Source organism: Mesoplodon mirus, assembly GCF_964341445.2.
Source record: "Mesoplodon mirus genome assembly, chromosome: 6".
NCBI classification, from domain to species: Eukaryota; Metazoa; Chordata; class Mammalia; order Artiodactyla; family Ziphiidae; genus Mesoplodon; species Mesoplodon mirus.
This window is the reverse complement of record NC_138982.1, coordinates 143,027,205-143,053,037: the sequence shown is the minus strand read 5'-3', so window position 1 is coordinate 143,053,037 and position 25,833 is coordinate 143,027,205. Positions and strand designations below refer to the sequence as shown.

General features: G+C 42.6%; 1 protein-coding gene across 1 annotated transcript in view; it reads right to left on the bottom strand.

Moving 5' to 3' along the window:
* Window positions 1-1,692: 1,692 nt before the first annotated feature.
* BACE2 (beta-secretase 2) overlaps window positions 1,693-25,833 on the bottom strand; it is an 85,927-nt gene continuing 61,786 nt past the window's right edge. Inside the window, exons 7-9 of the mRNA XM_082625671.1 lie at window positions 23,408-23,557; window positions 18,959-19,127; window positions 1,693-2,177 (exon numbers count right to left, since the gene is read on the bottom strand). Of these exons, the coding sequence (XP_082481797.1) occupies window positions 1,924-2,177; window positions 18,959-19,127; window positions 23,408-23,557 (573 nt within the window). The 3' untranslated portion in view covers window positions 1,693-1,923. The remainder of the gene's footprint in view (window positions 2,178-18,958; window positions 19,128-23,407; window positions 23,558-25,833) is intronic.

Sequence of the window (25,833 nt, the reverse complement as noted above, 5' to 3'; positions counted from 1 at the left end):
GAACTGGAATTCCAGAGATTTCTATCTCTGAAATGTATTTTGAAACTCTTACCTCTCAACTAGCTGAGAGTGGAAATGATAATGAGCTTCTGATAACAGAATCTCCTATCATCCCATTTCAAGAGGGCATCCTTCCCACCACGGCCATGCCTGAATGAATCTTGAAGAACACAGAAGATCCATGTTCTAAGACACAACTCAAACCTTCTTCACAAGAATCCCACAGATTCTTGTGGTTTCTGGAGAGTCTGTAAGGACACCAAGACATGTATATGTGGCTCCACATCTCTTTGGCCTGGTCACCTATTTCTCAATATGGAGGTGACCTGGGGAGACAGTGTGCAAGGCAGGTGGCTGAAACATCCATAGGAAGCCTATTTTGAACACACATAACACTCCAGCCAGAGGAGATACTTCAGTTAGCCCTTCCAATGGGGTTGTAGTATATATCCAACCCATCCCAATAGCAATGCAAAGGGAACCCTGAACTTGGCACACGGTGACAGAAGGGATATTGGCTTTAAACCCTTCTTCTAATGACATCACATTAAAGCCATCTGCTTTTCTTTTGCCAAAGCCCTCAAAGAAATGACAGCAAGTGTGGATTTCCCCAAATAAGGATACCACTGCACACCCAACTCATCACCAAAGACTGAACACGCCAAAGGGAAGACGCATGTAGGTCAACTGTTGACGGACTTGGTTAAGCTGTTTCAGATGGGCGTGCTCAAGCCTAGGGAGTCCTGCAAAGAGAAGCACGTGGTTCCAAAGCACAGGAAAAAGTAGAAATTCCCTAGCATCTTTTTTTGTCTTGTGCCTTCCTTCCTCGGACAGCTGCTCAGGAGTATGGGTATTTAGCCATTTCTCTATTTCACAAAAGAATAATCAGCAACCTACCTTCAGAGGAGAATTGGAAAAAGAAACAATTAAGCTAGTGAAAGAGAATTTGTTTTTCTCCTTAATACAGTGTTTGTTCATTTTAAGTAATAGTAAGCTTATGTGATGGTAACCAGCTTGGTGATAGAACGTCTCCAGGTTGAAGTGTGGTTCAGCACCTATTATGTCTCGCCTGCTGGAAAGAGGATTCTTTAGTAGGTGAGGGCAGCGGCTGGAACCAGGCTGCCTGTACCCCCATCAGGCACAGGACCCTGGGAAAAAGTCTCAACAGAGGTAGTTTTTACTTTTATACCCACAATACTATGGAAGTATTGAGTACAAAGAGTAGGTTTCCTTCCCACTCGAAGGCCTTCCATCTTCAGAAGAGGCTGGTGAAGACTTGAGTGATCATCTCTCCCTAGTACAGTCCAGCTCCTGTTCAGAGCACAGAGAGACCCAGAAAAGGTGCCTGCTGCTCTTTGTCCAACTCAGAAAGGGGCAGGATGGTTATACCATCAGGCCCCAGACTTCTTCTGCAGTCATACTGTGAGCCTTCTTGTACCACGTTGACACAGGCCGAGCCTGGTACAAAATACCCTTAAATGTGACTAATACAAAAAGCTTCCCATTAGCTAAGAAGAGTTATAAACTATATGCACTTATTTCTCCAGAGATAGGAGGGAGGAGAGAACAAGCCAAACAAGCAAGGCTCTTGGTTTTCTTTTCTTTTTTTGGGGTGGGGTGGGGTGGGGGGGTGGCACACCTAGATAGTTTGGCATAACCAGCTACATAAAGCCTGAAGCCCAATTCACTCTGTTTTGATTATGAATGAGGTGTCTTTTATTATCATTTTCCTTGGAAGTAGGAGAGGAGGAAGCTTTAAAATCAAGAATCAAAATACAGTGAATCTGGAAGGCATCTGGGAGCAGAACAGAGACTTAAGATTAATGGACACAGGAAGAAACCTTGCCTTATAACCCCTGCCTGCTGCCCCTTGAATTGTCATAATCCTTGAGTTCAAGGTTGCTAGAGGTTAGGCTTTTCTCTTCATTTCCAGCGATGCCGGACGAGAGAGGACTCATCATTGACGACCTCGGGATCTGGGGGTAGATGCCGGCACCGGAACGGAAGTAGCAGCAGGATGATTAAGATAAGAAGGATGATTCCACACACACTCATGAGAGTATAGGATACGATCCACAAAATGGGCTCATTCAAAGGCAGGGCAGGGACGCAGTTGCTGGCTATGTCCTCTGTTGAGAAAGGCCCAGAAATTTCAGACACTGGAGCACCTGCGATTTCTGGGGAGACAGAAGGGGGAAAATCCACAGCTATGAAATGAGCAGTCCATCTCTATCACGTGACAAAAGAGATAACCTGTGCTTTATCAGCCCAAGCCAAGTCACATCGGCACTCAGGTTCCAAGGGCCCAGGCATCTGAGCACACACCAAGGGAGGTCTCGGTGGCCATGTCCCTTCAGAGGGTCCGGTCCCCTTCGCACTGGAATGACAGCATGTTTCAAGGTCTGCAGGTGTTGGACCCACATGGTGGGGAGCAATGTGCAGAAGGGCCCATGCGGAAGCGTCAGGTGATTCAAGGAGGCTGGCAAGGCTGGAGTGCTATGCAGGTGAGAGTGTGTCAGTCAGAGCCTGTTAGGAGCTGTGTGGTCGTGCTTCCTCGGTGGAGATGAGCAAGGAAGAGTAGGGCAAGGAAGTAGGAAGAGAAGTAGCATCTAGAACAGAAAACTCAGCCCCACCCGCCAGAATCTCAGGGATCTCCCCTGTGGAGTCAACCTGAGTGCATGCTCCGTGGTGGATTCCCCACCAGGTAACATGCTCACATCAGCCTGACCCACATTCCTAATGGGTTCCAAGACCAGCTGGATAAGCCTGGCCCAGGAGACCCTTCCCCACTGCACTCTTGTCCTATGTCACATCTCCAGTGTACACGGGGCCCAGAATCAAGAGTGGTTAGTGAGTGCAACCGCAGATTCAGGACATAACTGGTAACCAAGAGAAAACACGGCTACTATTCATCCCGTGACTTTTGCAAACTGACTCTTGAAAAATGTTCTTCCTGGAGAAGGAAGTTGAAGTGATTTCCTGAAGCAGGCTGGGGATTGCCAGTATTTCATTTGTCTACACTAGCCTGATCTGCTCCTTTCAGAAGTACAGAATTTGCTTGGCATCTCAAGTTTTACCTGGAAAAAGAAAAAGGCCTCATGACCCATTTACCTGTACTGAACTGCAGAAATGAATATTTAGGTGCCAGAAAATAACATTGCTAAGCATTAATTTTCCTGTAAGTAAAGCCTCAAGATCCTAAGACCTGCCAAGTAAGATCTTTTTTTTACTGAGGAAAGAAAAAGTCAAAATAACAATGGAATAATAGTTAAAAGTATGGTTTAAAATGCGGGAAAAGACAAACTCAAATAGTTTGCAAAGAGGTTACATTTTCTTGTTACAAATGTGGATTCTGTTAATGTGGATCCATGGCTTTTTCTAAATGTGCTGGGAGAGAAAAGCAAGGAACAAGCCTGCAAACACCTATGAACAGAGGGATGCTGGCCTTCAGTTAATCCAGACACCCAAGTGCCTATAGCATCTTCAGCTACCGGCAGCCTGCCAGGTCCTTTTGAAAATCAAGTTTTGTTGGAACACAGCCACTTTCATTCATTTATGTATTGTCTATGGTTATTTTTGTGCTAAAACAGCAGAGTGGGACAGTTGTGACAGAGACCATCTGGCTCAAAAACCTAAAATATTTACTATCTGGCTCTTCGTGGAAAAAGTTTGCCAATACCTGGCCTATAGCATTTAACAAACATTTTAAATAACAAAAAATAACTCCACTCTTCTTATTACAAAGGCGATACATACGTACAGTAGAAAAATTGAAAATATAAGTAAATAAGGAAATAAAAACTCATAAATTCACCACTCAGAAACGTCAATATTCATAGTTTAGAGTATAATCATAGGCATCCATTTTTTAAACAAAGATGGGATCATGTGACACATGCTGTTTCATACACTGTATGTTCACATTACATGTGATAAAAAATCTTTTGATATCACTTAATTTTCCACAATGTTATTTTTATGACTACACAAAAAAACCAAACTATAGATGTATCGAATTTGCTTATCAGTCCCTATCTGTGACTATTTAAGTGGTTTTCAATATTTCCACCATTATAAACACCGACATATGAAACATATTGTACCTAAATCTTTGCCCATATTCTTATTATGTTTCAGAATGAATAAATAAAGTAAAATATGGGTCAAGGTAGGCTCACTTTTAGGATCTGGATATATGCTGACAACATGCCCACAAGAAAGGCTGAGCCACTGTGCACACATGCCCACCAGCATAGGATGGGGGTGCCACTTCCCACTCTCGCACCAGCATCTATAAGGAAGAATGATGGTCCTCAATCCAAGATCATAATGTTTACAATTCTTTGATTACTAGTTGGGGGACCATTTGAAAAATACACTCACTGGCCATTTCTATTTCTACTATAATTTCTGTCTTTTTCTCATGGATTTGTAAGAGTCGTTTATATGGTAAAAAACTTTTTGCTGCAAATGTCTTTCCACAGTAGGTCATTTGTCTTTTCAAAGATTTATTTACTTTGTAAATAGAGAAGCTTTAACAAATGCAATTATGAGAGTGAAACATGCTTAGTGCAAAGACAATATCTTAATAGAGCAAAGCACAAAGGAATGAAAAATCACCTGAAACCACTTCTGCTTCTAGACAGGATGGAAGAGGAACCAGATTTACCCTCCCACCTGAAACAACTAAAATAGACAAAAAAAAAAAAAAAACCCATGAAAAAAAGACTCTGAAGATATTAAAACTTGAACAAGGAGAGACAGTATATCCTGAGAGATAGGAAACAGATGTTTCCTAACAGGTGTGAGCCGCACAGGTGCGCTTCTTACTGCCTTGAGAGAGTTTCTGGGTTGTGGCACAGAGAAGGGTGACACTGGCGGAGTATGGTGGTCTCCCCAAGTTGGGGAGACAGAGGCAGAAATCCAGAGAAGCAAAGGCTGTTAGAGTTTGCACGGAGAGGAATGCAGAGGAGACAACTACACAGAGAAATGCCACACATCTCCAGAGGGCCTCCCCTGAGCCTCCAGCTGAGTGCTGACCTTAAAGTGAATGAAGGCCAGTGAAAGAACCACTTGGAAGGATTAAAAGAAACAGTGCTTGGAGTTCACACAGGGCTGAGAATAATGCCTATTGCCAATTATTTCCTGTTCACTCTGTTTCCCACGGTGAAAAAAACAAACAAAAACCCAGAAAAACTCACTCAATTCACAGGGTACTTAGAGTACTAAAAGTCTTTCCTCTGTAATAGGAAAGATTAATCACAGACTAAACACTGCTCTGATCCCTCTGATAAAGCTTAAAAGCAAGACAAAAAAGGATCAAGCTCTTTCTAAGGAACTTAACTGTGACCCAGAACAAATCTCAAGAGTATTTTAGAGAATACAAACATATTCAGTGCCCAACAAGGTAAAATTCACAATGTCTGGCATCCAATACAAAATTACCAAGATGCAAGGAAAGAGGAAAACACAATACGTAGCAGGGGAAAACTAATCAACTAAAACTTAGCAAGAAATGACACAGGTGACAGAATTATTAGACAAGATATTAAGACAGTTATTATAACTCTGTTCCACTCAGGAAACTAGAGGAAGTATTAGCCATGTTAAACGGAGACATACAAACTGTATAAAAAAAAAGACCTACATCAAATTTCTAGAGATTAAAAACTGCATTACGTGAGATGAAAAATACACTGAATGGTGTTAATAGCAGATAATACACTGCAGATAAAAGACAAGTGAACTTGAAAACATACCAATAGGAACTATCGAAATGAAACAAAGAGCAAAATACTGAAAAAAAATAGAAAATCAGTAAACCATGGGACCACCTAAATGAGAGGAGAGGATGGGAGACAGAAAAAATATTTGAAGAAACAGTAACCAAAAATTTTCCAAATTTGATAGAAAGTATAAACCCGCAGATCCAGGAGGCTCAAAGAGCCCCAAGTATAAGAAACATGAATACACCAGTGAATTGCTCAAAACCGGTGATAAAGAGAAAAATCTTTAAAGCAGAGAGAAAAAGAAATATTATGTACAAAGGAACAAAGAAAAGGATTACAGAAGATTTCATGTCAGAAATAATACAAGCTAGAAGATAGTGGAGCAACATCTTTAGAATACCAGGGGGAAAAACCCTGCCAGCCTAGAATTCTACACAAAGCAAAAATATTTTTCAAAACTGAAGATAAAAAAGATGTTTTCAGACATACAGGAGCAGAAAGAATTTATCATAGGCAGACACACACGCGCATGCACAAACAGACACACATATGCATAATGAAGTATTATTCAGTCTTAAAAAATAAGGATATCTTGCCATTTGTGTAACATGGATGAGCCTGGAGGACATTATGCTAAATGGAATTAGCCAGACACAGAATGACAAATACTGCATGATCCACTTACATGTGAAATCTAAAAAAGTCAAACTCATAGATTCAGAGAGTAGAATGGTGGTTGCTAGGAGCTGGGGGGTGGGAATATGGGGAGGTGTTAAGGCACACAAAGTTGCAGTTATGCAAGATGATTAAGTGTGGGGTCTAATGTATAGCATGGTGATTATAGTTAACAATACTGTATACATGAAATTTGCCAGGAGGGTGTATCTTAAGTGTTCTTACCACTACCAAAAAAAAAAAAAAAAAAAAAAAGGAAGAAAGAAAGAAACTATTAACTATGTGAGGCAATGAACATGTCAATTAGCTGGAGTGTGGTAATCATTTTACAATGTACACATATATCAAAACATCAAGCTGTATACCTTAAATATGTATAACTTTTAGTTGTCAATTATATCTCAATAAAGCTGAAAAAAAGAAAGAAATCATCACCATAGAGCTGCACTATAAAATGAACTAAAGGAAGCCCTTCCAGCAGAAGAAAAATGAAATCAGGTGGAAACACTGGACCTACACACAGAAAAGAACACGATAAATTGTAACTATGTAGGCAATTATAAAACCTTCATTTCTAAGTTTACATATTTAAAAAGATAACTGACTGATTAAAGCAAAAATAATAATATATTGGGTGGTTTGTAACACACATCTAAGTAATATGTATGATAATAAGTGCACAAATGACAGAGGGGAGACAGGGAAGTACACTGTGTAGGTTCTTCTCCTACAGGAGGTGGTAGATGTGATAAGGTAAAGGTGGATACTACAAACCCTAGAGCCACTAAAATAACATAGCAAAGAGTCACAGCTAATAAACAAGGGGGAAAGAAGGCTCAATTCAAAAGAAGGCAGAGGGGCTCCCCTGGGGCACGGTGGTTAAGAATCCACCTGCCAATGCAGGGGACATGGGTTCGAGCCCTGCTACGGGAAGATCCCACGTGCCGCGGAGCAGCTAAGCCCGTGGGCCACAACTACTGAGCCTGCGCTCTAGAGCCCGCGAGCCACAACTACTGAGCCCATGTGCCACAACTACTGAAGCCCGTGTGCCTAGAGTCCGTGCTCTGCAACAAGAGAAGCCACTGCAATGAGAAGCCTGCGCACCGCAAAGAAGAGTAGCCCCCGCTCACCGCAACTAGAGAAAGCCTGTATGCAGCAACAAAGACCCAATGCAGCCAAAAAAAAAAGGGCTGGGGGCCAGGAAGGACAGAAAAGTACGAGGAAACTCTGGGGCATGATGAAAATGTTTGTCATCTTGTGTGTGGGGATGTTTTTTAGGTGGCACACCTAATGTAAAACTTACCAAATTGTACCCTATAACACAAATGGCTCATTTCATACCAATAATATCTCAATGACGCTTTCAAAAAATCAAAAGAACAAGGCAGTCAAAAAAGTATGTCAAAGAATAACACATGTGAAATGATTGCATTTAGGTTAAAAAAGAAAAACAAAACCAACACCAGCTCTGCTCGGTACCTAGGGATTTTAGTATTTTAGGAGTGTTCTTCAAGTGGAACGCCCAAGTTTATACATGTTTCCATATATGAGACACACACACATCTGCCTAGATTTAAGATGGGGTTACAGCCCAGTAAACCCATGAGGAGTTGAAAATATCATTAAGTCAAAATGCATTTAATACACCTGACCTACTGAACACCATAGCTGAGCCTAGCCGACCTTAACCGTGCTCAGAACACGTACAGTAGAATGCTTACATTAGCCTACAGGTGGGCAAAATCATCCGATACAAAGCCTATTTTATAATAAGGTGTTGAATATCTCCTATAATTTACTGAATACTGTATTGAAAGTGAAAAACAGAATGGCTGTCTGGGTACAGAATGGTTCTAAGCGTGTCATCGGTTGTTTACCCTGGAGATTGTGGGGCTGACTGGCAGCTGAGGCTGCTGCTGCCCAGCATCCCAAGAGCATCGACAGCATATTGCTAGCTCAGCCGAAGATCAAAATCCACACCTCAAAGTAAGCTTTCTACTGAATGCATATGGCTTTCACACCATCATAAAGTCAAAAAATCTCAAGTCAAACCACCATAAATCTAGGACCATCTGTACATATATACAAATACAATAAAAATAGTAAAAAAAAAAAAAAACCCAACATCATCAAATTTTCTTTAACGTACATGTATTATTTTTATAATCAGAAAAGTTATGTGTTTTTTTAAAAGTTTTTGAGAACTAGCCCCAATTTAAGGTTGTCAGACATAATGTATTATCTGGAAACAACAGCCTTCTCACATTTGCTAACCAGCCACCCAATGTTAAAGGAAAGTTGATTTAAAATTACTTCTGGAGAATATTTTCTAGAAATGCCATTCACTGATTTGCATTTATTACACATACTACTAATTCTGTGGTCACAGAACAGATTTTCACTTTTCACATTGGATCTATTTATGAGAGGCCATAGTGTGCCGTGGCTAACAGCATGGTCCCTGGGGTGCAAGTCCTAGCTGCTGCTTATGAGCTGTGTCATTTTGGTCAAGTTACTGAACTTCTTTGCCCCGCAGTTTCCCCATCTGTAAAGTGAAGCCAATAATAGCAGAGTGTGGTTGTATAGATAACCAAGTCAATAGGAGTTAAGCACTTAGCAGGGTGCCTGGACTAAGGTCAGTGTTTACTAAATGTCAGCTGTTAATACACTGTTACTTTAAATTCTTTCATCAAGGGCTTGGGTTAAAATTTTAATTATGAATTTTCTGTCTTGTCTCCTAGAAGGTCAGGACCCAGCTGATAATGAGTGCCTGAGGAAGACAGCTCCTTTACCAACTATAAAAATTATAGTAGTCAGGTCTTTTCCACCACAGCATACAAAATGAAGTGACCCATCCCCTCCCATGGATTAGTTGGTACTGAGATGCTTTCTGAGTGGACGTGGTTTACCTGGAAGAGTGTCCTGGAGTTATAGGACTGGTGCAATGGATTCAGTATCGTTTTGCTCTGAAACCATGTGAAGCCACTTACCATCCCAAAGCCTCAGTGTTCTTTTCTGTAAAATGAGGAAGCAGTGCTGCCTAATCTATGTCTTTGGGGGCCCTTGGCTTTGGCATCTTTTGGTTGTACTCTAAGTAGATGGCAGAGGCATATCTCTGAGACTCTGTTCTTAATAGCTAACTTTCCTATTTTTAAACATGAACCAGAATATCCAGTTTCAACCTGCCACAAAGAAAATTCACAGTTAAACGACTGCCACAATCCATGATGTGTCTCAAATTGTCTAAGCTGAAATCTATACAGTTCTTGGGTGCTAAATGTCTCAATCTATAAAAAGAGATGGGTGGTATTTCAGAAGCTTTGGATACATTAAGAGAAAGTTGTCAATTTTAACACGCTACTATTTTCCTAGCTATAGGACATTTGGTCCAGGCAACAGAGAGGCAGGTGAATGTGCTCCAGTCCCTGGTACCTGTTCCAGGTATGTGCGACTATGTGCTGCAGACCCAGGCTGGCCATCTCCATGACACACCACGACTGCCACCTTGTTTATCTGGCTCTGATCTGAGACTAGAATAGTGACTGTCCGTAGGAGTGGAGGGTGAGTTGAGGAGAAGCAGGGGCAGCAGAAGAGAAGCATCTGGGGATCTTCTTCCAAAATACCCATCACGCACCCACCCACCACCATTCTTGTATACCTTGGCTGAAAAAGGAGGTGAGGATGTAGACCATGCATATTTTAAAAAGCTCCCCAGGAGATTCTAATCAAAGAGCTCCCACTCACTGCCCTCTTTCCCACCCCAACCCTTATAGAGAAGCCTAATCCCATAAGCTAAGTGTTGTCTGACAAACACAGATTATTATGAAAACCAAAATAAAGACTCTAGGGGAGAAGGGTAGCTCCCAAAGATTTTCAAGTTCTGGTTGGTGCAAAGGTAGAACTCTCTCCTGTTATAACACACAGAAATGAGGACAAAAACAACCCTTAATTTTAAATTTGTAGCTGAGCTCAGAAATAGGCCTTAGGGCTAGGTTCCAATTCCCAACGAGTTGGGGGTAGACAGAAGACTTGACCCCAGCACCAAGGACATGGGTGCTAGAGACGACATGCCAGCAAAAGTCTGGCACATCAGTACAGGAAGCCAGGAAAACTCTACCAACAAGGAAGCCTGACTCTGTCTGAGGTTTGAGGAGGATGGAAGCTGAGTGCAAGAAAGACTGTCCCATGAGAAACAGAACCTCAAAACCAATACCTAAATCATGGCTGGCATCTAAATTTACACAACTTGGTGTAGAAACACTATACTTCTCATGGTTTGAAAAACACTCAACAGAAAAATGCAAATTGCTTTATAGGAACATTTTTACAACCCAAAGTGCACTGAACTCTTTCAGATTGGAAAAAACAAAACAAAACAAAATACTCTCACTAAAGATAAGCTCACAATAAAAAATTACAAACCAAGTGAGAAAAAACATTCATGAGGAGAGAACAGTCAGCAGACACAAAAACAAGGAGATTAGTTCTCTATCAGTGATACAAAATACAACAATCTGCTTGCCTTATACAACAGCTGTGTTTAAAGGGATTAAAAACTCACTAAAATACCAACAACATTATTTCTTTAACTAAACAAGCTGATTGAAACGTTCATAAAAACCACTATAAAGCAATTATACTCCAATAAAGATGTTAAAAAAAAAGTTCATAAAGAAAAAGAAAATTAAGACTACCAGGGAAGTTTTGAAAAAAGAACAATAAAAGGAAACTAATACTATACAACAAATCAATGGAACAAAATAGGGAACCCAGAAATTAATACATATCTCCCAAATATTTACTCGAATTTGGTGTGCAGTAATAGTGGGATTTCAAATTAGTCAAGAAAAGATAGATCATTTGATAAATGTTACAGAAACAATCTGGTAGTCATCTTGGGGAGAAAAGATTTAATCTGCACATTCTATGCCAAGGGAAATCAAACTTAGAAGTATATACTTAAGTAACTCACAAAATAACTTTAGTGAGAAAGGTAATTTTAAAAGGGACATTGAACCCAAGAAACTTAAAGCAAAAGACTGATATATTTACATGCATAAAAGTAAACATTTTTTACACTAAAATTCATCAGAAGCAAAGTTTAAAAATAATTTCCCATTGAGATATGAAGTTTAGCCTTTCTTCCTCCAGACAAATGAAGACATAAAGAGCTCTTACAAACTGACACCCAAAACTAAAAACCCAACAGAAAAAAATGGGGAAAAGACAGGAGTGGATAGATCACAGAAAAGGAAAAACAAACACCCTCAGATATATGAAAAGAAACTCAACCTCACCCGTATAAAGCAATACAATTAAAACTGCACTGAGATGATCTTTTTTCACCTATCAGATTGGCAAAATCCCCCAAAGTGCGTCACTATGTTGGTGAGTCTGACTGGAGAAACAGGCCATCACACACATTGCTAGAGAACTGGTATAGTCAGGTATAAGCGAGTATAACCTCATGGAAAGCAACGTGACAATATTCGCCAAGATTACAAATGATATACCCTTCAACCCAGTAATTCTACTTCTACTTATCCAACCTGGAAGTATACTTTCTTATCCGTGAATAGACATAAATGAACGGTGTCCATTGAAGCACTGTTGTAACAACAAAAGATGAGAAACAACATAAATGCCTATCAATAAAGATTAATTAAACAGATTAGGAAACACCCATACAATAGGAGAGCATGAGGCTCAAGAAAGTAATAACGAGGGGAGATTGTATGTCCTCATGTGACTGAATCTGAGAGAGTGGGGTGCTGTATAAATCACTGTACCTTTTGAATATTACCCAGCCGTTTTTTAAAATTAAATAAAAAATGATAAAGGAGATAAAGGAAATACAAGCCACAGCTAAATTATTACAGGCCACTACAGAAAAGTAAACTGGTACATTTGAGAAAGTACAGAATTTCTGAAAATGAAAAATACAGTCAATATAATTTAAAACTCACAGAATAGGTTAAATAGATTGAACACAGCTGAAGAGAGAACTAGACCAATATAAGATGTGCCTGAGGAACCTACACAAAATGCAGCAAAGAAAATATGAATGAACGGTCAAGGGTTATGGAGGAAATAACGAGAACTCCCAAAATTTATTTCATAGGAGATTAGACGAGAGTAGGAGAATGGGTGTGGAGATACAGCTGAGAATTTCCTAGGGTTGATGACAAAGAACATGAGTTATCAGAACCAGAGAGCACAATGCGTCTTGAGCAAGATGAAAAAATAATCTCTATCTAGATGTATCATGGTGAAAGTTCAGAACGCTAAAAATTTAAAATAAAAGAAGTCTCAACAGCACCCAGAGAGAAGGAATAGATTACCCTTAAAGGTATAACAACTGAAGCTCCCTGGAGTCTTTCACCAGCAATTATGATGGCAGGAGAGTAATAAAATAGCATCTCCAGAACACTAAGGGAAAACGGTTGACCTAAATTCCACACACAGCTAAATTATGATTCAAGAGGTGTGGCAAAATAAAAGTTACCTTTCACGGACTTTTATAAGAGAAATCCTAAAGTACATTCTGCAGCAGAAAGAAAATTGCTGTGTAGTGTCCCAGTGACTGGAAAGATGACCATTTATTTATCAATTCTCCTTTGAAGGACTTTGGACTGTGTTTAGTTTGATGAAAATGATAGTTTTATGTAATTATCATGAATGCAGCACTTTGGTTAGTTTTATGAATAAAGCTGTTTCTGGTCAAGTCTTTCAGTGGACATACACATTCACTTCTCCTTTGCATATAGCTAAGAGTGAAATTTGCCGGGTCATTGAGTAGGAGTATTTTTAACATTGGTAGAAACTGTTGAGCAGCTTTTTAAAATTCATACTAAACAACGTCAGCAACTAGGAATCCCTTAATTGAGGATTGGAAGGGACTTCCACAAACCTAACCCATCCATTATGCTCAATGGTGAAGTTTTTTTTTTTGCGTTACGCGGGCCTCTCACTGTTGTGGCCTCTCCCGTTGCGGAGCACAGGCTCCGGACGCGCAGGCTCAGCGGCCATGGCTCACGGGCCCAGCTGCTCCGTGGCATGTGGGATCTTCCCGGACTGGGGCACGAACCCGTGTCCCCTGCATCGGCAGGTGGACTCCCAACCACTGCACCACCAGGGAAGCCCAATGGTGAAGTATTTTAATCACCCCCATTAAAGTAAGGAGAAATGTCCATCACTATTTTCTATTCAATAGTGTCTCTAAAAGCATCAGAAAAAGAAAAATAACTAAAAGATAAAAGATTAGAAATGCTAAAAAGCATATTATTTGCAGATCATCTACCTTTCCAAAGAGAATCCAAGTGATTCTAACAACTATTTAAAAAACGGAGAATTCAGCAAGGCAGCTGGACAGAAGATTACTACACAATAAAATGGAAAGCCTGTATACCAAATAATCCATTCAAAAATACAATTTTAAATCACCTCATCTATAATAACAGTAAGCGCTAAGAGGTATCTAGTAATAAGTATACATGTAAGACCTTTTTAGAGAAAACCACAGGACCTTGCTGTAGGACATCAAAGATGACCTAAACAAATGAGATTTAGCACATTCATGGGGGAAAGACTCATACAGTAGAAATTTGATGTCTTCTCAAGTTAATCTATAAATTCAATGTAGTTCTGATCAAAATCTCAATATTATTCTTCAGGGATCTTGACAAGCTAAGTAACAGGATAAAAGTAGCCAGGACAATTTTAAAGAAGAATAAGGAGAAGAGTCAAACACCTACCAGATATTGAATCTTATTATAAACTACAGAAGTTAAAACCATATGTTATAGCACAGAGATACACAACTATCCCTGTTGCGACAGAATAGAATGCTCAGAAATAGACCCAGATATATATACACGACAAAGAAATTATTAAAATTCAGTAGGTACCTTGCAAAAAATATTTAACCTGAATCTAATCAAGCCTCTAGTCCTAAGTTTCCAGGAAATATGAATATTATCTTAAACAAAAATGTTAAATGATACCATCAGGAAATACTCAGATGAATCTGAGTATGATACATTCTATAATACAACTGGCCTTCAAAAAAAAATAGAAGCTAAGAAAAACATTTTTGGGACAACTGGGGAAATTTGAATATGGCTTAGATATTATATGATATTAGGTAAATATTGTTACCTTTTTAGGTGTCATATTGATATTATGGTTAGGTAGGAGAACGTACTTTTTTTTTTTTTTTTTTAAGCGGGTCTCTCACTGTTGTGGCCTCTCCCATCACGGAGCACAGGCTCCGGACACGCAGGCTCAGCGGCCATGGCTCACAGGCCTAGCCTCTCCGCGGCATGTGGGATCCTCCCGGACCAGGGCACGAACCCGTGTCCCCTGCATCGGCAGGCGGACTCCCAACCACCGCGCCACCAGGGAAGCCCGAATGTACTTATTTTTAAGAGATGAACAATGACATATTTAGGGGTGAAATGTCATGATATCTGAAACTTATTTGCAAATGGTTCAGCAAAATATATATATATATATATATACACACATACTGATACATGGCAAAATGTTAAAATTAAGTCTAGATGGTCAGTATGCAGGACATTATTATATTATTTTTAGTCTTTTTTGTATATTAAATTTTTTACAATAAAATATTGAAAAAATCAGTGGGAAAACATATATTCAATAAATGATGCTGAAAAAATTCAGTGGCCTCATAAAAATTAGATTCCTACTTCACATTTTAGAAGAAAATGAAACAGAAGTATAAAGTACCTTTAGAAGAAAAATAATCTCTATTTTTTTAGAGAAAGGAAGAATTTCTCAAAGTACAGAATAGAAGCTATAAAAAGGGATTAGTAAGTTTTACTTCATTAAATTAAAGATGTAAATAAAAGACACAAAACCCAAGAAAAGCCAGAGAGATTAGGAGAAAATATGTGTCATGCATATAACTCAGAAAATTAGTATCTAAAATATATAAAGAACTTATGTATGTCAATAAAAAATAATTAGAAAAATGTGCACAAGCTGTTAATAGAAAAATTCACTATCAGAGAAAAAGCTTAACCATCCCATAGACATATGAAAAGTTATGTCATCTCAGGAGCAATTAATTAAAATGTAGCACTATTTCACACATATATTGGCAAAAAAGAAAACAAAACAAATATGAGAATACTTTGAGGGAATGAAAACTCTTGTATAACTTTGGTGGTCCAGCTACTTGGAAGACAAATTAGTCAGCAGGCAGTAACACTGAAGGCTGGCATAACAAATCACCTAGAAATTCCATTTCCAGAAGATCTCACTCACGTGCACAAAGATGTTCAACACAGTTGAAATATCAGAAACAACCCAAATGTTACTCAAGGCCAGAGTGGGTAAGTAAGCTGGGTACATTCTCACAATAGAATACTACACAGCGGTCAAAATGAATGACCTAGTACTCATTTCAACATGGAAATTCTACCAAATGTAAAGCTGAGCAATCAGAGCAAGCTGACAAGGAATAGGCACAGCACTAAGGCATTCATATAAATTTAAAAATGCCCAAACACCACAACAAACGAACCTACGTTTTGGTATAGGTACTCATTTATAAGTATACAGTAGGCAGGTTCTGAGATGACCCCCAGTGACCCCTGCTGCCTGATATCTACTCTGTGTAGTCCCCTCCCAAGTAGTATAGAACCAGGGTTGCTCTGTGTGACCAGAAGAGTAGGCAGAAGTGATAGTACGGCACTTCTAAGACTAGGTTATAAACGGGCTGGGGCTTCTGTTTTGGGGACTCTGTTGCGTGCTCTCTCTCTCTCTCTCTCTCTCTCTCTCTCTCTGGGATCACTTGCTCTGGGGCGATCAATGTCCTACCTTGAGGACATTCAGGCAGGCCGGGGATGAGGTCCAGATGGTGAGGAAAGAGGACTCCTGACAACAACCACGTGAGTGAACTTGGAAGTGGACCCTCCAGCCTTCGGGTGACTGCAGGCTCACAAGAGACCATGGGCCAGAACCACCAGCTAGGCCCCCTCTCAATTCCTGACCCTAGGCACCTGCACAAGGCCATGGAATGCTGCTAAATTGGGGGTAATTGTTATACAGCAATGGATAACTAATCCAAGGTAGTTATAACTACGAAGTGAAATTATAAGTGTGTGGTAATTAGGAGAAGAATATACACAGATTTCAGGATAAAGAGTAATTCTGGGGAAGGCAGTGGCATGGGGCTATATGTATGTTTATTTCTATGAAAAAATTTTGAAGAAAACATAACAAAATGTTAGCATTTGTTAAATCTGGGTGTTCCCAAGTGTGTACACAATACATGTTTTCTTGCAATTGAAAACGTTTTCTTATTTAAAACATGCTATAACTTAAAAATAAACACTTTTAAAAAGAAAAAGAAAGGCAGGATATCTCTTCCACTTACTATGGTGCTTTACTTAGACCACTGTCTAGCTCCTAATTGCTGCCCTGAGGGAAGTAATTACTTTAATGGCTAAACAATTTGCACTAAAGAGGAGACATATCAGAGTATATTCCCACTGCTGGTAAAATCTAATGTTTAAGTACCAAGACCTTAAGTACATTTAAAAAAAATAGCCACAAAGAATTGTATAAGAGCACCTAACAAAGAATTCATGATGAAGTGCAAGAGACGGTCTGCTTAGAGACACTTAATATTAAACTATTTCCAACAGTAATTCACTAGGGAAACATACGGTGATTATGCTCTCTGAGGTATTAAGTGAAGTGGATGATATAACAGCTGTGGCCAGCGTAGCCTCTACTTTAATGGTATTTAACAAGAGAACGGAAACTGTGGGGAAATTGCTGTAGTTCTTAGATCCTCTGGGTTAGAAGAAGCGGAAGAGTCACAGCTGGGAGATACAGTGGTGTTCCAGGTGGTACAGTCCCAGGTAACGCCACAGAGAAAGCTCTCTTTCAGTGCTAATCTAACAGGTTGAAAGAGTTCATACACAGCTAAAAGGTAAACATTCACTCATGACTAAGATAAAGAGAAAACGTCAAGTCTCAAGGATTCCAAGCCTGTTCACTAACACAAAGAAATCTGCACTGATATTTAAGAAGATATATTGCCAGATATCAAATATGTACCTGGGGTTAGATGATTTTATTTATATAGAATATGAATTGGCCTAATACGTAATGTTTCCATTGAATATTTCTCTTTTTCTGTTCTCCAAATTATTTTACTTCGTGGGAATAGACAGCATGTTGAAACAAGAATATGAAGCATCACTTACCTGCTTTATTTACTGGGCCTCTATTTTAAGACCACGATTTAGGTAGTAAGAAATAAGAACTGAAACCTCACCTCCTGAATAAATCAGCTCTGATCATTTGGCATTTTGCCTGTGTACCCTCACCTCCTCTGTTTGCCTCCAAACCCCCCAGCTGGTTTTAGGTCAGAGTGAAGGTCTGGTCCAAGTACAGGCTACCAGCATGGTCAGCCAGCATCCCTGCCTGTCATACAACTACATCTAATGTCTAAGGCTTTTTTCTTCATCAAGTTCATATTTCCTTTCCTTCACTACATGGCAGTCTTGTATTTCACTACAACCCTTGATTTTCTTCTGTTATATCTTTTTGTTGTCAGTTCTTTTTCTACCTCACATTTCTTGTTCTCCCCCTTAGCATGTTACCAGTACAACTTGGGGATTCCCTTCTGTTCCTGACCCCAAAGCCAACGTACTGGGACATTTTCAGTCCTCTGAAACGCTATCCTGAGCACGGCATCTCTCTCGGCCTCCGCCCTGGTGCACGCGCTTTCTCCATCTCTCCAGTGACCCCATCTCCTGCCACTTCTGTGATTTGCCTTCTCCTTGCTAGCTCGGGCTATCAGTCAGAAGTACCTGATTCTCCCTCTAAATCGTGTGCTGTGGGAACACTTCATTTCAAGCAAGCTGCTAACTCTGTGACATTTCCAAGTGGAAGGGGTTTAACCATCCTATCAACTTTACTGTGCTCTCCTGGTTTCTCTGAAGATCCACCCAATCCTCAAGCTAGACTTCACCGAATAATGCTGCTGTGTCACCCTCACAGCATCTCTTCAAAAAAATACTATGAGAAAAATGCACTCACGATTTTAGAAATTCTAGAAATAGCAATGACAGGCATTTACCTCTGATTTCATAACGAGGATATCTTTGAGGAAGAAAATACACACAGCTTATCTATGCATTTTCTTTTTTATTCATTTTGTTTTTACTGTCCAAAAACTGTAATTCATCCCCAAGGCCCCACAGAGTATTTTTATTCCTGGTATGAGATGCCGTTTTAAGTTTAATATGAGAGATAACTGCAATGACTAACATTTATTGCACATTTGCCACGTGTCAAGCACTGGACTAAAAGTCTGACATGGGTTATTCTCACTTATTCCTCTCCGCAATCCCCCAGTACCCTTTGAGGATACGACTTTGATCTCTGAGACAGGCATGAGTGAAAGAATTCAATGGCAACTGATTCATCATCAAGAACTGATTCCAAGTCAGTTATCTGACATCAGGTGCTCTTGTGAGGGCCCCCTGTCCAATTCAAGCATTGCTTACCTGCACAGGGGCTGGCTGCGAAGCCCACCCTCTTCCGAGCTCTGTCAAAGACCACATAGAAGCCCTCCATCACGGTAGCACCAATCACCAGCGCGTTTGCGGAAGGTGAAATGCCGAATCGATAACATTCATAATTCAAGCCAGCCCCCATCATGGGCTGAATGTAAAGCTGTTGAAGAGGAAGGAGCAAACAAGAAAAAACACAAATCAGGCAACATGTCACAAAACTGTTGAGGCTGCCATGTGCTCAGACTCTCCAAGGTGCCCTGGGAGCTACGGAGAATGGAGAGGATGCCACCAGCCCTGACATCCAGGAGCTGGGACCATGTGCCTGGTGATAAACACTACTTAAGTGACAGGAACATGCACACCACCTCTGACTGTACACAGGTACACCCATCCAGGAGATGTCTATCTGTCCGTCCATCCATCTGTCATCTACGTGCTCAGCACTTACGGAGCCCTTAGTAAGGCCTAGATGCTGTCTTTAGTACCAGCGATACAAAGATGAGTAACAGCACACGCTCCCTGCATGATCAAAACGTACATGATCAAACTGACACGTGAGGAAGAAGAACATCAGTGCACTTGCCACGTGTAGGGAAGACCGGAGGGAAAGGGGTCTCAAGGCATGAAGGTGAGCAAGGACACGCCAGGACTGTTCCCAGAGTCATAACCCTGCTGGACATCAAAGCAGCTGCCATGTCCAGATGGTGAGTCCAGCAGTTAGAACCCTGCACTGATGGATGTCTGTCTGTAAACCCTTCCTCAAGGCAAGGAATCACCCTATTCTTTTTTTTTTTTTTTAAAGAAGATGTTGGGGGTAGGAGTTTATTAATTTCATTTTTATTTATTTTTGGCTGTGTTGGGTCTTCGTTTCTGTGTGTGGGCTTTCTCTAGTTGTGGCAAGCGGCGGCCACTCTTCATCGCGGTGCGCGGGCCTCTCACTATCGCGGCCTCTCTTGTTGCGGAGCACAGGCTCCAGACGTGCAGGCTCAGTAGTTGTGGCTCACGGGCCTAGTTGCTCCCCAGCATGTGGGATCCTCCCAGACCAGGGCTCGAACCCGTGTCCCCTGAGTTAGCAGGCAGATTCTCAACCACTGCGCCACCAGGGAAGCCCCCCATCCTATTCTTAACTATAGTCTTGGCACCTAGGCATCTAGTATATGCCGGGCACATAGTGGGGCCTCAGCAAATGGGTATTAAATGAATGAGCTTGAGCAGTGTGCTGAAATAGACAACTTCTCCTGAGGGTCAATGTAAATTAAGAAAAGGTGGCGGATACACTTGGCTACCACCGAAACACTTCCATTTAGGGCTCTGTAAGCAGGTCCTAGAACACACACACACACACACACACACACACACACATTCCTACCTTTGAATGAATTAATTCCATAATAAACCCCCCCAAAATCACCAAATAAAATGCAAATGATGACACGGATACAAACATGATGCAAACTGAATTTGTATCTTTCCCTCTGTCCTGTGTGCGTGCCAGCTGACTTCCAATAAAAATTCAAGACTGTAAATTCTGTAACATGTTGGGAAAGCTCCAGTATTGCTGGGTCTCAGAATAAAATGCCTGCCTTCTAACTAAAATAGGACAAATAGACAAACCGGTGGTATTTAGACTGAAACTATTTACGTTTTTAGGATTATATGAAGAAAAATCAGAATTTGCCTGTGGGCTGGGCTTGGGGGCTGCTTTTTTAGACAGGCCAAATAGGATTCAGCCCATGTGTTTCTGGAAAATAGTCTGGGGATGGACACACTGTTTTTTGGCATGACTCTTCTGCACTAGCAATCAATCGCCCATCTACTGCTGCTGATGCCTGAACGGTCCTGGGTAGGGGCCTCATTCTAAAACTTTGGTGACAAGGAGCCTTGATGATTGCCCTGAATGTTAGGAAGGGCTTCAGTTGGGCAAAGCTGGGGTGTGAGGAGGGGACCCCCAGCGCTGTTCCCGGGGGTGGGCTTGTGAGGTTCTCATCGGGTAATGGTTCATAACTGCCATCCTTTCTCAACAAGGCAATGGAAAGCAAACGGGATTGGGACGGTGAATAAGAAATCAGGAAAACACGGGAAAGCAGATTTTTAAAAAGTGAAAATGTGGACATGTCAAAATTAGACAAAAGATATCTACAGTCTCAGAAGTGAGAATAAAACTGAATTCTTATCCAGAGTTATGCAAATTAAATGCAACACTCCCAAACACCCCTCATTATATCTTCACGCTCACCCAGTGCTCAGCCCTAAAAGTGGCTGACGGTCCCCAGCGGACCTTCAGCTCTGCCTGCCCTGGACATAATTATAGATTTCCCCCTGCATGCCTGCTTTCCTCCTACTTCTTATGAGTCCCTGACTGTCGACTCAACCCACATGCCATTTATTCTCCAGTTCACATTCACCTCTGTCCTCAAGCTGGGTTTCAACTTTTGTTACAAATCGCAGTGATGAAATAACGTCCACATTTTGCTGTTGGGCTGACCAAAATTTAATCATCAAGAGCACATTATTTTAAAGATGCTGAAAACATATCATTCTAACCTCACTCTATGCAGTGCTGTTCATCCAAGGATATTGCACTCTTCTGAAAACATCTTTGGCAAGTATTATTATTTCTCTTTTATAATTAAAGAGACTGACACAGAAAGGGCTAAGTGATTTGTTCAGAGTTATAGTGTGAGTCAAGGGCAGTGCTGAGAATATAACCCAAGCTTCCGGCTCTCAGCGTTTGTGTCTTCTCTTGGGCTGTATTTCTCATAAAGCTTTCAATCCTTTCCCCTACAACTCTCCATTTCTGGAATGCATTTCCCCCCCATATAAAGTTGAGAATGGGGAAAAGCCAAATTATCATTTACTTTTTTCTTCGGAAATTATTCCTCTTTCCCTGTCCCCCAGTCCCACGCCTTTATCCCAAATTCAGCAAAAACTGCAACAAAGACACATTGATCTGTCTATTCAACAAACAGTTGTTGTTATGCACCACCGTCTACCACATGGCAGTGCTAGGGAAGGAAGGATGATCTTTAAATCTCATGGTTCTCATCTTCAAGGAATTAAGAATTGAATGGGGGAAGAAATATAAGTGTGTGTGTGTGTGATGAGAGAAAAAACAAGTCAAACGAAAAAGCCAAAGGCATAAACTCTACCCTGAAGATATGATCCCGGGCCAGCGGAGTAGACTAGAAAACATGCATTATGAGTTTGAAGGGCAAGCTCACAAATGGGTCATTCTGCTCAGCAGAGGTTCAACAAAGAGGGGTTGTTTGCACTGGGTCTTAAAGGATGGGAAGAATGTGGATACACAGATGGAGTGGGGAGGAGGGGGCATTTCAGGCAGGGGGGGTGGCGGAAGCAAAGGCGAGGAGACGGCAGCGGGCACCCAGGGCTGCAGGAGAGCCACCAAGAGTGGAGGGTCAAGGGCGCAGCAGGAAATACGCTGGGGAGTCAGCACGGGTCCCGTGAGGCCATGGAGAGCCACACTGGCAAATGAGGCCTCCAGGACTGCAGTAGTGGGGTGGAGAGCTGTGGCTTAGCAAGATGAATCTGGCGATAGTTTTAGAAGGAGGAGAGGGTGGGGGTGTGTGGAGGGCATGCTGGAGGGTCCTGAGGTGGTAGTGAGAGGGGATGTGAGTGAGGGTTCTGGGGATGGAGAGGGGGAGGAAGAGGTGAGACACATGATGGGGGAAGATGGAACTTGGTCTATGTAACAAGATGCTTAGGATGGAGGAGGAATCAACGATTTACTGAATATGGAAAAACGGATGTTTCCATCTCTGAGCATCCAGTGTTAGTCTGTATTCATAAATGAATCAGAAGTAAACATATATTGATGTTGTGGTAGATTCTGCAAAAATGGCCTCAATTCTTAACTTTCCTTGTAGCCACACCCTTGTGATGTGACCTTGCAGCTCTTCCCATTGGGAGGTGGTGTCTACGTCCCCACCCCGGTTATCTGGGCTGCCCCTGGCCTGGTTTGGGAAACATATGCAAGAGGTGGTGGCCAGTCCCAGGGCCTCGACTTCAGGAGCACCTGCAGGTTTCTTTTCTCTCTCACAGAATCCTGCTGCCACTGTCTGAGGCAGCTGCCGGGTGGTGAGAGACAAGGGCCCCATCCCTCCACCAATCGAGCACCAGATATTCAAGTGTGGCCGTCGGAGATCATCCTAAGCCAAGGCCAACCTATCCCTGGCCAACCACCAGCTGACCAGAGACCATGTGAGCAAGCCAGCCGAGACCAGCAGACCTGCCCAGACTCACGAGCAGAAATATAAGCTCACTGATTAAAGCCGCTGGATTTTGTGGTTGTTTGTTACGCAGCATTATCGTGGCAATTGCTACCTAATACAGGTGTGATATTGAAATGCACTCATTATGCATGAAGGGCTTTAGTTTTGCACGTTCCATGTTAAAAAGAGGAAACACAGTCCAAGTTCATACCTGAGGCAGGATAGTTATGCGGAATGATCTGCTGGAGTTCTCGTCTCTCAGGTAGATGGAGATTTTAGGGAAATAAGACCAAGGTGTTTCAGAATTTGTCCAGCATGCCAGCTGGGACCCCGTCCAGAAACCATCAGAGAATTCTGGAATCTAGACAAAACAAGATCACATAACAAACAATGACAAGTCTGGCACAACACAGGAAGCAGCTCTCAGCTCTCCTCATTACCTTGCCAGAGGCCCATGGCGCTAAACACTGCTTAATTTGGACGCAAAGCAAGACATCAGTCCTCTGAAAGAGTGATGGCGATGACAAAATCACAATTATTAAAATTACCGAGGCAGGGCTTCCCTGGTGGCGCAGTGGTTGAGAGTCCACCTGCCGATGCAGGGGACACGGGTTCGTGCCCCGGTCCGGGAGGATCCCATGTGCCGCGGAGCGGCTGGGCCCATGAGCCATGGCCGCTGAGCCTGCGCGTCCGGAGCCTGTGCTCCACAACGGGAGAGGCCACAACTTTGAGAGGCCCGCGTACAGCAAAACAAACAAACAAACAAAATTACCGAGGCACGTGGAAGACTCACTGGTATCAGGCAGTGATAGGAGCACTTTGCAGCACTAAGTACTTTAATCCTCAAACACCCACATCAGGGCAGTGACATCATCCCCTCCACTTTACGGATGAGGAAACCAACGCTCAGAGAAATGAAATAACTCGCCCAAGGTCACACTGTAGTAGGCAATACCCTTTAGAAGACAGACCAGATCTTCAATGTGGTGCTCAAGGCCCTTTTGGGCATCAACTTCCCTATAAATTCCCTGAGCCCAGTAAGCCTCCTACTGGTGCAGAGCCCTGCGGGGGCTCCCTGCTCTTCTGGAACATCTTTCTCCTCCCCCAGATCTCACCTCCAATGCCACCTTGTCCAGGAAGCCCTCCTTGACTGCCCCCCCCAGTGCTGGTACTCCACCATACATCTCTCCTCCTTGTAGCAGTTTTAATTTTAAATTTCTTGGTGTGATTGGTTAACTTCTGTTTCCTGCACTAGAATCTGATTCCTCTAACGACACAGGGGTGCTGTCTGCTCCCCCAACTCCTCCTCACAGCCTTAACACCTGGCCCCCAGGAAAGACTCCGGGAATGTTCGTGGGTAAAAAAAGGAATGGCCGAGAATGCAGAATGTTTGTTCACCTGTGCCTCTCATCCGGGGACCAGAAGGGCAACGCCAACCATGCTTATCCGCTAACTGCTGAATCTGCAAGTTGATTACAGATTACTTCTGTGCCTTCTCAGCAGGCCCAGTGAAGTTTCCAGAGCAGGCCTGCGCTGTTCCTGCCAGCTCCCCGAGGGAAGGACTATGTTGGATGTGTCTCTTTTAACATACCCAGCACACTGCACCGCTCAGCTCAGAACTAGAGGAGCATGTGATGGGGCGGAGCTAGGAGGGCATGTGACAGGGAGGAGCTAGGAGGACATGTGATGGGGAGGAGCTAGGAGGGCATGTGACGGGGCGGAGCTAGGAGGGTATGTGACGGGGGAGGAGCTAGGAGGGCACGTGACGGGGAGGAGCTAGGAGGGTATGTGACGGGGGAGGAGCTAGGAGGGCACGTGACGGGGAGGAGCTAGGAGGACATGTGATGGGGAGGAGCTAGGAGGGCACGTGATAGGGCGGAGCTAGGAGGGCATGTGACGGGGCGGAGCTAGGAGGGCATGTGACGGGGATGTGGGGTGGAGCTGGAAGAGTGTTGACTGGGAGGAAGGGGTATCTGTCAAGGTCCCTGAGGAAGAAGCACATGAGCTGAGGGGCAGGTGGGCGTCAGGGATTTGTGGTGGGGAGAGCAGGCAGAGCGTGGAACCTGTCCCACTAGACAACGTGGTGGCCGTGGAGGCTGGGCTGAGGACAGGAAGGGGCAGGACACGAGGCTGGGAAGGACCGAGGGGCACCATCGTGCATTTATCAGAGGTCATTTATCAGGGGTCTGAGCGCTGTGGCACATGGGGTGGGATTAAGGCATCCAAGCGGGATTTGTGTAGGTCACAGGGAGTCAGCCTGGGCTAGACAGATGCATTTGAAAGTCAATGACCAATGGGTGGGAAGTGATGGTGTGCCCATGGATGGGATCGCTTAGGAGAGGGTACAGGGAGAAGAGAGGGGCATAGCCCACCCTGAGAAAGGGACCAGCAAAGGAGACCCCCATGAGGAGGAACACAGGGATGAGAAGTCCTGGGAGGAGGGTGTTACGGGAAGCTGAGAGAACAGGTAAGGAAGGTGAGCGGGGGTGCTGCAGAGGTCAAGGAAGATAGGAAGTGAGAAAACCGGGTGTCCCCGGATGAATACGGAATGAGAGCTGCCTGCTCAGGACCTCGCAGGCAGGCGTGTGCCGCCGCCTTCGGGGCAGACAACCGGGAGGAAGCTCCTGCGGTCTCTTC